Consider the following 13,778-nt stretch of genomic DNA (forward strand, 5'->3'; position numbering starts at 1 on the left):
TGGGAGCACAGGTATGAGCAAAACCAGTTATGACTGTCAAATTTTGATGAAGTATACTGTAAGTAAGGCCATCCCTTTCTGCACTATTATACCAACAACTTTAAATATCTGCATCACAAAACAGAGAGCTGCCTGTACATTGACTGCCATCTGAAAGAGATGTCAGAGAATGAACTCTTCAGTGAATATGCCTTCCTAAATTTCTTACGGGGCAAAATGCAAATGTACTATATGAGCTACATATATATTTCAAACAGATGCTATTACAAAATTTAAGTCAAAAAAGTTGTATCGTTCTTATAAGCTCAACGCATACTACCGCACACTACTACAATGCATACGCTCCATACTACCTGGACTCTTGCGGTGAATGGCATCATCTGTTACACTTGAAAATCTGCTACCTGCTCTCAGTTCTGAAGCAGGTTCTGACCGCTTTGAGACACACTGTTCAAACCTCGGAGTCACTAAAGCATAATGAAGCAGCTCTTCATATTCATCCTGTCACAAAGTGATGACAAATTGTTATAAAATTACAATTACATTCTAAAAACTAGGTATATATAAGAAGGAGTGGAAATGGTTTTTGGAAATTTTTGAGAGGTTTTTTATTATTTTTATTATGGTGAAAACTAAGAGGATCTCCTTCAAAGTTGCAAAAGCAAGCTGTTTTTCCTACCATGATTATAATTTATTTTTCTCTTGTTTCATGTTCATTGTGATTACAACTAGATGCACTGCAATAGTTACACAGAAAGACTTTGATACATGCCAGAATTGGATGCTATAATAGGCAGATACTATAATGTAAGCTATTAATCACCCAATACTACTTCTAAGCATTACTATTACTGCAAAGAAAAATATAGCTACTTTTATAGCCATGACAAAGATGCTACTGCCCACAGTCACATTTCACATTCCATAACATTACAATTTCTTTACAATCTGGGAGTTGTAAAGCCAATCATCAAAAGATGCTTGATTATCCAGTATTTTTTTAGATTACATATAATTATTCTCACCTTACATTATGCATTTTTTAAATTATATAGGCACAGAGAATGTATATATATAAATAATACAAAAGCTTTCCTGTTAAAAAGTTATAAACAAATCTAACTGGCACGTGGCACTACATTATGTACCAAAGCAAGCCAATTAACAACATTTTTTTTTAAATCTCCTATTTAAACCGGTTTTCAGAATGAAATTAGAGTTCAATGTGAAATTGTGAACAATCTCTATTATAGCTTAAACATACAATTCAGTAATTAATTAAAAAAGTTACAATAGCAGCTAAATGCTGAAACTGATCAAAGCCACTAAGGAAACATTTTGAAAAAAACCCACCAGTTAGAAAGTACTAAACCAGGCCACTAGCAGTCTTTATTTCCGCCCCCCCCCCCCCTTAATACTATCGTAGTAATTCTGCTTAGCACCCTATTGAGGTCAAACCTCAGAAATCAATTGTAAATTGAAATATTATTTTCCTCTTCAAGCTGGGGAAAGTTAGAGAGGAAACAGTCAGTTAAAGGTACCAATTACATTTACTATGTTTTTGGATCTATCAGCTGAAAAGGACAGTAATTTAAAACTTCAGTGTGACCCTTACATTTATGTGGGTTTCAATTAAATAGAGAATTTAAGAAGCTAGGCTTTGTACATTTTAGATGAATTCTAGTTTCCTTTCAAATTTCCATTTCCCATCTTCTAACCTATCATTTTAAAATTAAAAGGCTAAATAAATGTATATGAAGCTTTATAATTACAAATATATAGTGTATCTTTTTGATAAGCAAACAAAAGGAAGTATCACATTCCAAGTAAAAGGTATAGGTAGTTGCGAATCAACAAGTCACCAATTTTTCCATATGCATAACTTTCTAAAGAAATACAGTTTAGGTGTTATCAGATGTCAAAAGAAGAAAACAGGTAACTCCAGATGAATTATTCAACCAGGAACTACATGGAACTGTACAAAATCCCCTGTAGCAAAACTTCAGCACAGTAAAAAAGCCAACATATTAGCCTTTACCTTAACTCATCTAAATTAAGTGATTGTGCAGAAGACATTACATCACTTCTCTGTCTTCTTCAAAGAGATCGCGTGGCCAAGTAGGAACTTAAAACTAATTCTTCACCCCCAAACCAGTTAAGTTTTCAGTCAGAGCCGATCCAGCTGCTTCCATGATTACCTTATCCAATTCAAGGGACACAGTAGGTCAGATGTCAAGTGCAAGTAGGTGGCTCATTTTGAGTCACACAATTTAATCATTAGCACACAGTCTGTCTTACTATAGACATCCTGATCATTCAAAATATACATATCAAGTTATGGCAGGAAATTTATCTAGTCTTTCAAATTCTAACACTCTTATTAAAACCCAAACAATCCACTATGTGCACGAATACACACTCTTACACACCAACAGAAAGTGTCATTAGACAGGATCCCGTGGAAAACCTGTAAATAAACACTTAAAAATTACAATATTACAACACTGTTGGAAATAAGTTGAAAGCAAGTATCAAAGAAAACACAGTATCCCAAGTGTAACCAGAAACTTAGACACAAAAAAAAAAATAAATCCTGGAGACTGCAGTAAGAATATGTAAAACAGAAATGGAAACATCGAGTGATTAAAACTATTATCTCAATCCTGAGTATTCCATAACAAGGATGTTGCAACTGGAATGCGATATTGACCAATAATTTCAAATGAAAGCATAATAAAATAAAATTAACAATACAACTTTGGTTTACTTAGTATCATTGTTCTGCTTTAAACAAAACTTTCAAGCTGTTCTGTCAACTACAAAAATTCTGTTAGAGCATAAAACTACAGGAATATAGTTCTAAGGCCTGAAGGTCAGAGGAGTTTTCATCATTTAATGCATACTACCTTGGTTTTGTAGAAGTAAATAAATTAGTACTGCAACGAGCAATTGGCACAAGAGCATTCAGAGGGGTGGTTTTTTTAAATTCCTTCTCAAAACATTATAAAAATCTACAGATGCTGTATAGAATTTGTCCTTAGGATTGCAGTCAAAGTTACTAAAAAACATGAGAAGAATGGATTGAATGGACAAAGTCTTGCACAACTGAATTATAAGAAAATGGAAATTCTCTAAGAGCCAGTGGATTTTTTTTATAAGGAAAAAGTAATGACCTGGCCTCTACTTAAAAGCATGAAATTACCAAAAAGGCCCAAACAAAACAAAACAAAAAGGCCCTTCAAAATTACATAAAAGGAGTAGAGTACTTCCATGTCAACATTCATATTGCTTAGCTGTAACCCCAGTGTTGTTCTCTTTCAACAGTAATAGACTCCAACAAGGAGTGGCTAAGAACTTTTGGGCTTGTCTAGTTTGGAGAGAGGGAGCTGCAGAGCTTTTCTCCGTGGGATCCAGTGATAGGATGCATGAGAATGGTTCAAAGGTGCGCCAGGGGAGATTTAGACTGGACATGAGGAAGCATTTCTTTATGAAGAGGGTGGTCAAACCCTGGAACAGGCTTCGTAGAGAGGTGGTCAATGCCCCAAGCCTGTCAGTGTTAAGAGGCGTTTGGACAATGCCCTTAATAACAGGCTTTAACTTCTGGTCAGCCCTGAATTGGTCAGGCAGTTCAACTAAATGATCGTTGTAGGTCCCTTCCAACTGGAACTACTCTATTCTAGTCTAGATGTGTCCTCATTTGCAAAGCAGTCATTCATCATTAGTTTACTTAATCATTCTCTACAAGGTGGCCTTAGAACCTCCTTGATAATCAACCAGATCATAAAAGAAAATTCTGGTCTTTCAAAATTTGTTGCACAATGCCTTCATTCTGTTTTCCAACTACAAAAGGCATTGGAAACACAGATGAACTACTATTGCTGAACAAAGATTAAGAGAACTTATCCATGACATATGACCACAAATACAGAAGAATACGAAATGCAGAAATGAATTGCCCATAAACAGGTAATTTCAAAGGGACGAAGTAAATCCACATGAAGAAAAAACCACCTTATTTTAACAGTGCTTCTGCTGTAAATGCCATTCCAACAGGTGACAGAAGTGGAGACAAATTTCTGCAGGGCAACTAGCAAAACTTATTTTTGTCAAAACTAGCCTGTTTTGGATAGAATCCTATCAAGGGAAATAACCTCACCCACTACTCAAATAGGAATAAGCCAATTACTAAACGATGAAAATCTGCTGCTTTTAAAAGAATGGGGACAAAGGCTTTATCCAGTATCTTTGCATTCTCTGAAAGAATGCTGAGCACAGAAAAACTCCCAACATTAGAATTCCAGCATATCTTGGCATATTTGACGCAGAAAAAAGAAAAAAAAAGCATTTATTTTCTGAGATTAACTTGTCCACACTCCTACTCCAAAGGAAATAAATCCATTAAAAAAAATTCAGTTCTTACAATGTTGTGTAAGAAGCCTAACACATAGTTACAATTCATCCCTCAGAAACAATGGGTTGCTATCCTACTGTGTCAAATTTATGCTTCTTGATAAGACTTAACACACACAAAAAATAACACCAGGGGAAAAAATAGGTAAGAAAACAGTACTATTTTACTTGTAGCTGTCATTGATCAACCTCTTAAATTTACATAAGAATTTTCACATAAATTGAAATGTCTTGTGGAATGCCCAAAAGGTAATCCAAGTGAAGAGATATTAATCTCAATGTCTAATTTCCTTCTTTTCACTGACTTCTTTATTATTTTCCCATACAGGTAAAACATAAAAAAAGATGCAAGTTTTGTTAGATTTCGTCATAATTATCCTTTGACAAATAAAATGCCATGACAATGAACCAAATGAGGATACCTCTTTCCTACCTGAAGATCAGAAGAAACAGAACTGCCCCAAACAGAGTCTTTTGGCAAAACTGGACTTGTGCTTTTCTCCTCATCTGACGACATTCTGCACAAAGTTAGTCTATAAAACAGCAGAAGCTGAACTTCATTTTTCAATTCCAATATGTTTACTGCATGTTCACCAACATTTTCCCCAGAAATGGAGATTCTGCTGTAGAAACTACATCAACGCCTACTCTGTGGGCTAAACTGATCATATAGTCTCATTATATAATGCTAGGTAGGAAGCTTTCTTATCCAAACCATGCTCAGAACAATGAAAAGACTTCCACTAACTTTCAAAGAAAACAATGGGAGACTCAAAAGCAACAATATGAAAGTTTTCTCTTATTTCACATTGACTGAATAAGTTTAATATCTAATGCTTCATGATATACAATATAAAATTTTACATCAATGGTAACTAAAATACACTGCAGAGGAAAAAAAGAAGAAACAGATATATCAAGAATAACAGAAACCTTTATCAAGAATAACAGAAGCCTTAATTTACAGATACATTCCTGTGTCAATCCCTCCTTCTTATTCATACTGTATTGTTTTGGAGCTTATCAGCTTGCTTCAGTACTATTTCTTATAGTGACACAGGACTAACTAAGCTACGCTGTGATTTTTTTCCCCCTGAACTACCTCAGCCACAGCCCAAGCTGAGACCATGCCCTGAACGCTCCAGTTCAATACCCTGAAGCCTTCAGATAGTGGCCAACATCAGTCTCCCTTCACTTTTTTGACTCTTCTTGCCTTATAGGCCCAGGAAGATGAGCAGATATGGAAGGACAGGTAGTGCCTTCAGTTCAGGGAATGCCAATCATTCCAGCAATTTCTAAGCACGGCAGTGAGGTATTCTTTGAACATTTGGGAAGCAGACGATGTTGTAGAACTGATAAGAAACTTGAAGACTTTTTGAAAGATATATGTATCTTTTAATCTACTGTAGCCTTGAACAAGTCGTTCAGTAAAGAACTGAAGCTCTTGTGATAAAACTTGATAGGATATGGGGAAAAAGAACTCAAAAGGATATCGTGGGGGGAATGAAAGGAATTACAGAATTGGGAGTGGGAACTGAGTATCAAGCAAGGTGAATTTGTTAATGAATAAATGGCAGAGTCATATAGTTGCCTGATGCACATGAAAAATAATCAATCAGATTGAGCAGCGAGTTGTCAGCAGAGAGTAAGCTTGGGAAGAAGACCATCATAAATTACCAGAGGAACTGACTGCTTGTGCAATGTAGCAAACAACCATGCAGGAAAAGTTTATTTTTGGAGAGACCTTTAAAATTGTCAATTATAATATTCTCAGTTGTTTTTTAAACAGATGCATTTTCTGACAGAAATGTTATTTTTAAATTGCTGACATTAAATTGGCAGGAACATCCTCCTTAAGCACCATCATCTTTTTTCAAAGCGTCAAAAACCCACAATAATCTCATAGTTCTCTATATAGGAATACAGATGGAAATGAATTGCCTTTTTGTTCTTTGAGTTATTCTAGATGCTGATTCTTCCTGCACCACGAAAGCTCTCTCTGCCGCGGTGGCTATACCTTTCAGACTGGGAAGTTCATTTCTGTGCTGAAGATGGACATTTTAAAAATGGTATAAAGACAATTTTAAATGCTGAGATTTTCTATTGCCCAAGGTTCCGAAGAAGAGATTGCCATCTCCCTACTTCCTGATGAGTGCTAATATACTGACCACGTTTTTTAAACACAAAATCTGAAGTCTTAGGGAGGTTTACTAAATACTTCTATTGCTGTACACTGGTGTGTAGATGACAGAAGAAATACTAGATAGATGAATGAAGAAATACTATCTTCCTCATCTCTTCCATTTTCATTGAGAGACAAGCAATTACCATGTTCTTCTAATCTTCCCGGAGCATCTGCCAAAACATATGTCTAACTTCATTCAGGAAAGATTCCTGTTAACAGCAGTAGTTTCTTCCAAACCGTAACTGTATGATTACAATGTTAAGACACCTACTTTTAGAAACAGGATGCAACTATAAAGATCTTTGGTTTGACTCAGCATGGCTGCTCTCAACTCCTTAATTTTGAATTGCTTGAGCTGTGCTCAGGATTTTGTACTTTTGGGTTTGTTTTTGACTAAAAGTGTTGCTTTCCAAATAATCTAATGTTGCATTCAGATCCGAGGATTCCACACCTAGGGAACAGAAAACTGCTCCACCTCCCAGTTCATGCAGGACATACTCTTTCCCCTTAACTGTACATCTTTGCAAAGCAGCCCCGCTCAAGTCCGCGTTTTTAAACTTCTCACGACGGCATCTCTGCACCTACCCCCCGGGGCCTGCAGAGCTGATACTACAGTGGCCACCGCTGTCGCGTCAGCAATCGACGATAAGGGCGAGCCGCAGGGAGCCACACAGACACCTGGCAGCCACAGCCGGGCAGGGACACGGGCGGACAGGCACGAAGGAGCACAATTCCCTACGTAAACTGGAGAGTTTTCTTTTATTTTTTTTTTCCTTAAAACAGGGCCTTTAAGGCTACCAGACCAGCTACCCGGGGGCTGGGAGTGCCCACAGGCCCCCTCAGAGGGCGGTGGGAAGCCCGGGGGGGAGAAGGGAGGGGTGCGGGTAAGGAACAGGGGGATTATGGAAAAGGTATTGTGGAGGTGACGGCACCCCCGGCCGCCCCCCACCACCCACTCTCACCTGCAGGCAGCAGCCGCCCCCGGCCACCGAGCCAGACGGTTTCAAACTACCGGAGCGGAAGAAGAAGCGCACCTGTGATAGGCTGAGGGCGCGTTTACAAAGCATCCTCCGATTGGGCAGTTTGGCGGCGAAACAGCCAATTGCAGAGCTCAGCCGGCGGGCCAGTCCGTCCCACCACCCCTCCCTCTTTCGCCTGCGCCCGCTTCACCTCCCACCGCCTCCTGCCTGTCAGCGGCTGCCGCGCGCTGATTGGCCTGCGGCGTTCCCGGGGCTGGCGCGCGGGCCGCGGACGGCCGTTGGCGGGGCCGCGAAGGGGCTGCGCGCGGGGCGGGCCTGTGGTAGCCTTACCGGTGGCGAGGGGCACTGGCCGGCACCGCGTAACTGCCATCGCCACGGTGGGCCGGTGGGAGGAAGTTCCGCACCTTCCCCTCAGCGAACCGGCCCTGTCAGTGTTCGTGGCGGGGCGTGGCAGCCTAAAAGCTTGGGCTAAGCAAGGTTGAGGGAGCCTGGTGTTCTCCGGGTTGGAGAACAGCTGCTAAAGGGTAGGCCTGTGGAGAATGAATGTTTTAAAAAAAGAAGATTCTTAGCTGGAACTACTTCATTCTTAACTGTTTCCACCTATGTTAGTTGTTAGTTATGGAGCTAGAAAAGTTCCCTGAGGTGCCTTTTTTTTTTTCCCCTTTTTTTTTTTTTTTCTTCAGTGTAACAGAAGGTGTGTTGGGCTTTGGTTCCCAGCGTTTCTCCCCCATCCAACCCCCATAGGTAGACACACTAAATGGATTCATGTGTTAAATTCGGTCTGTCCTGTGGTAGTGAGCTGTGTAGCACACCCCATCTGAGGGAAAGCTGCTGGGCCAGCAGTTGGAGCAGTGACAGGTCAGAGTGATCCCAGAGAGAATTGCTTTTATTGCTGTTGTCTGAGGGCTATAATAAACAGAAATTCAACACCAAGTTTTAAAGACTTTCTGTCAGGCATCAAGGAGTAGGGAGTCCTTCTGTTTGCTATCCTCCATTTATCCTGATACCATCTTAATGGTTAGTTTTATAACGCAAGCTGTGACATCATAGAAAATATTTTCAAAATAATCTACAGCGCTGAACTCTGGCTACAGGTGTGTACCATCTGGTATACTAGAGCCACAAACATCCCGGTAAAGCTCCATAGTGAGTGGATATACTTTATATTGCACCAACATTTTGTCTGATAACATGAGAAAGACAGCATAGACAGGAAATCTCCAAACATCCACAAAATTACAATTTATAATTTGCCCTTTATAAACCTTTACAGCAATGTATGTGTCTTGTTCTAGAATCTTTTGCATCTGTGAAACACAGTTAAACAAGTCAAGAAGCCATCACAAAATCTCACCTCTCTTAGAGGCATTAAGTTCTTCTAAAGTAATCCTTTTTCCATATTAAAAGGTCTACTTCAGCTTCCCCCTACCTTGCAAAAAAACCCAAACAAACCCCAACCTCTTGGCTATTGCAGCATCCACGTATTTGCCAATTTTACCTGATGCGAAGCTTCACTAATATAGAGTGCTTTTGCTTCTGCTGCTGCGCACTCTTAGGTCTGAGTCATACAGAACATGGTCAAACCCAAGGCTTCAGTTGCTCTTTTTAGAGTACTTTTCAAACTGTGTAAGATATATCAATGCAAAAAGGTCTGCTTTCTAGGTCATCTCTAAAAAAAAGACCACTGCACCCTCTAGAACAATAAATAGTTTTAAACTACCCCAGGAATAATTTGTTAAAATTAGTAGGCTGGTAGAAATATGATGTTTGTGGTTTTTTTTTTTTTTTAACAGTTTTTTTCCAAGGATTTCAAGATAAATCTTTTATCATGGCATATATCAGGCACATTTTTTACACTTTCATAATGTTTCTTTTTTTATATATGTTTCATTGTTCTCTGTTGTATTTATAATGTCTGTGTATTTTTGGTGCAAAATTGATTGCCCACATCTTACCTCAAGCTCAGCCCTAATCACAACCAGGTGGCTGAGGTCTATGTAGGCATCAACATAACATATTTCCTTACCCCAGTCATATGCTTTCATGCAGTAAACTAAATTCTTCATTCCTACTTCTCTGAAACCTTACATTTAATCCCAGTCATAACTTCAATCTGTAGCAAGTGACCAACAGCTATCATAATTAACAAAAAGCATTGCCCCTTATCAGCCTCAATTCTCCGTTCTAGCAATCTACACAGTAAGCGTCTGTTAACTTGACGTATTCTATTTTTCTTCTCTAAAGACTTAACCATAATTTCAGTTTAGTGTTAGCTAAGGAGAGATGCTGACTTTGTTAATACTAAAGGCTTTAGCAATTGATACATTAGACTTCCCCTTAGGCCTAGGAGCTCAAGGAATAAAGCAAATTTCCCATATTTTTCTGTAAATTTGTAACACTAACTACACCTAGAACCCTTCCTAGGTTATAATAAAATGAGATTAGCATCTTCTAAAATTAATTTGAAATCATTCCTACCTATTAATACCACTATAGGATCAGTAGTGTAGTCTGTTGAGGATCCTGCAATGAGCCAAACCTTTCTGCTCTTGATTAACAAATAATAATCCAGCCCCAACCTTAAAACTTGTCTAAGTCTTAACCAGTACATCCATATTTGTTCCAAACCCAAGCATTATATTTCACCCTTGCCTGTGTTAGCTTCCATCTTAGCTAAGTTTCAGAACTGAGGAATAAACAGGCATTCAGTCATTCCTTTTACAATACTTGGGCCTGAGAACATCCCTGCTTTTAGTCTTGGCCATAGCCAAATCAGCGATGTCTGCACCAAACCTAAACACAAATAATTGGTTATATTATCATAAACTGTATTTATTGTCAATGGCTCGATGTCCATGTGGAAACCCGTGACAAGTGGCGCTCCTCAGGGGTCAGTACTGGGACCGGTGCTGTTTAACGTCTTTGTCGGTGACATGGACAGTGGGATTGAGTGCACCCTCAGCAAGTTTGCCAACACCACCAAACTGTGTGGTGCAGTTTACACACTGGAGGGAAAGGATAGCATCCAGAGGGACCTGGACAGGCTTGAGAGGTGGGCCCGTGCAAATCTCATGAAGTTCAACAAAGCCAAGTGCAAGGTCCTGCACCTGGGTCATGGCAATCCCAAGCAGACATACAGGTTGGGTGGAAATGGCTTGAGAGCAGCCCTGAGGAGAAGGACTTGGGGGTGTTGATGGATGAGAAGCTCAATATGAGCCGGCAATGTGCACTCGTAGCCCAGAAAGCCAACCACATCCTGGGCTGCATCAAAAGAAGCATGGCCAGTGGGTTGAGGGAGGTCATTCTGCTGTTCTACTCTGCTCTCATGGGACCCCACCTGGAGTGCTGTGAACAGCCCTGGGGCCCCCAACATAAGAAGGACATGGACCTGTTGGAACGGGTCCAGAGGAGGGCCACCAAGATGATCAGAGGGCTGGAGCACCTCTCCTGTGAGGACAAGCTGAGAGAGTTGTGGTTGTTCAGCCTGAAGAAGAGAAGGCTCCGAGGAGACCTTATAGCAGCCTTCCAGTACCTAAAGGGGGCCTACAGGAAAGATGGGGAGGGACTCTTGATCAGGGATTGTAGCGATAGGATGAGGGGTAACAGTTTTAAACTGAAGGAGGGTAGGTTTAGATTAGATACTAGGAAGAAATTCTTTGCTGTGAGGGGATGTGACACTGGAACAGGTTTCCCAGGGAAGTTGTGGGTGCTCCATCCCTGGAAGTGTTGAAGGCCAGGAAGTGTTGGGGCTTTGAGCAACCTGGTCTAGTGGGAGGTGTTCCTGCCCATGGCAGAGAGGTTGGAACTAGATGATCTTTAAGGTCCCTTCCTACTCTAACCATTCTATGATTCTATGATTGCCTGAGACCTAGGATGGGACCTTCTGTTGGAAGAAGTGACAAGCTTCTGACTGGGTTTGCTGCACATGTGCTTTATTAGACCCTGGTTATGACTGAAAAAGGGAGAGGGGTTTGGTTCAGTCTTGAACCCAGCAGGGTTGAAGATGAGTTTCATTCCAGGGTACTGTGAGGTCTCCAGGAAGGCGGTGGAGGCTCCTATGTATAGAAATGACTGTCTGGTCACTGTTTTTGTGGGCTTTGTAAAATTTGTTTAATAATAGTTTGGAGACATTTGGATTTAGGATTTAGAGAAAGCTGCAATGGAGGGTTATTTTTAACTGCAGCATCTGGTAAGGTCTGCGTGATTTGATGAGCAAAAGCTCTAGCCTAATTATCGTGCAGGCATTGTGTTTCATTAAGACCCATGATGATGCTTATTGAGGTTAGTTTCCAGAAAAGCAGAATGGAAGGACTGCATTTACTGATGGATGGTAGTAGGCATGAAGGAGCGGATGGTTTCAGAGATCTGGTTCTATGTATGATAGGGTCTTTGGTTCTAGTTAGGGTTCAATTTAGGATAAAGAGGACCTGCAGTTTGTAATGTCTGCATGAATGTGAAGAGCACTGGCCTCAGAGCTTGTCCTGGCAGTATTCCTTTTTTTTGAATGCTAAACTGAACCTAACATCCAGGTGTAATCATGGTTACCAATGCCTACAGCAAAGCAAGGCATAATCTATTTTCCCTTGCCACAACTGGCTTTTCTGCAAGGTTACAGCTGAGGGAGGATTTTTTAATAAACCAAAGTATTCCTGGACAAAAGGAAGTACGGCTGTTCCTGTACCCTAACATGAATTTGTACGATTGGACCATCTCTAAATTCTAAAATAAGGGTTGTGAGGAATAACACTGTTCAGCACTGGACTGAGTGGCCTCCATATCAAAGGGCAGGGGGCACAGTGGCATTCGTAGTCATGAAGCATGGCAAGACGTCTGGTCACAGGACTTCCTCTACCCATATCTCTAGTATTTAAGAGGCAATATAATTAATTTCAAGAGAAAAGGTCCTCCAAAGAGCAATTTCAGATCACTGAATCCAAATGAGCTTTTCTTACCCCTCCAATTAATAAAAATCAGCCTTCAAATTTAGGTATTTGTTTTGTTTGAAATAAAGTCATATGAATGTAGAACTGCTGCAATGTTTTGAAATGCTTGTCAGCATCTAACTTTTTAACAAAGCTTATGTTTGTCTGGTGCACATTAGTGAAACAGAGCACAAGTTCCTTGTCTCAGACCAAATAATGTAAGACCATTATCCCAAATAAAGAGATAGCATATGCCTCTATCATGCCGTTCACACTAATTTGTGTTGCACACTGATGGTGTAAAAAATATGATGAATCTTTCTGCATAAAATGGGTTTTTAAATACATCGCTGCTATTGGTACTGAAGACGTAGCCTTTAAATATGTGTTTACTTTTCAGTCTTAACATTTTTGGGAAAATGCAGACATTTGAAAATTGGAGGAGACTGAAATGGGTACTCAAACCAGTCTTTATGATGCAAACATCTACTGCTACTTTGTAATTAGATGGATAAAAAGCAAAGGACATCAAATGGTATAAAGCTGATTACTAGTATAAAGAGCTAATTGTAGATAGTTAGAGAGAGAGCAATGAAATGACAATAATTACGCGACTCCCACACTGTGGATTTTATGGAGTATCTGATAAAACCTTCTGTTGAAACTTTCTGATTCTGAATTATATGTCAAAAATATGAGTCATCTTTAATATTGGATTCTATAGTACAATAGAATGTACAATTATTTTCACAGAGGGAAGGAGATTTTTCCACGCTTTTGTGACCGCTTATGTTCATATGCTGCTCTAGCCAAGCAAATACCACAGCAGTGACTGGAGCCAGGAAGAGTACAGTCATCTGTGCAGACTAGGAATTAATTTTGGAATTGTTACTGTCCTGTGCTTTTTCGAAGGAAACAGGGAGAAGGGACCCAGGAGGAAGGAGGCTGAACTAATTGAATAGCATTAGCACATCTACAAAAGTTCATCTCTTTGTTCTTTGAAAGTTTTTTGAAGGATTCAGAGTGAAAAGTGAACACAGTCTTTTATATGGTTTATATGAAATGTTAATGAATTTTTAGTGTTGTCCGTAATTCTATAGTTTGTTGAAATACCTTTTCAGGGTTTTCTTTTCTGTTTTTCCCCTGTATCTATCATGATTACTGTGATGAAAAAGCAGATGCTTTGTAATAACTTAAGTGTGGATGCTGGAGTGATTACTGTTTGGTTCTACCAGATTAACTATTTGGCTGTTTACTGTGCAAACGCAAGATCTGTCTCCT

General features: G+C 39.7%; 1 protein-coding gene across 7 annotated transcripts in view; it reads right to left on the reverse strand.

The window, feature by feature from the left end:
- The window catches only part of POC5 (POC5 centriolar protein), a 32,718-nt gene extending 25,056 nt beyond the window's left edge, over nt 1–7,662 (reverse strand). For 3 of the 7 annotated variants that reach the window (XM_063320028.1, XM_063320027.1, XM_063320026.1), the window contains exons 1-3: nt 7,558–7,580; nt 4,844–4,943; nt 354–501 (exon numbers count right to left, since the gene is read on the reverse strand). In XM_063320028.1, coding sequence (XP_063176098.1) covers nt 354–501; nt 4,844–4,927 — 232 coding nt within the window. In that variant the 5' untranslated portion in view covers nt 4,928–4,943; nt 7,558–7,580. Of the gene's footprint in view, nt 1–353; nt 502–2,038; nt 2,199–4,843; nt 4,946–7,557 lie in introns of those variants that run through there. The other 4 variants (XM_063320029.1, XM_063320025.1, XM_063320030.1 and 1 more) reach the window with 4 other exon arrangements.
- Between the last annotated feature and the right edge of the window lie 6,116 nt (nt 7,663–13,778).

Source organism: Chroicocephalus ridibundus, chromosome Z, assembly GCF_963924245.1.
Source record: "Chroicocephalus ridibundus chromosome Z, bChrRid1.1, whole genome shotgun sequence".
NCBI lineage: Eukaryota > Metazoa > Chordata > Aves > Charadriiformes > Laridae > Chroicocephalus > Chroicocephalus ridibundus.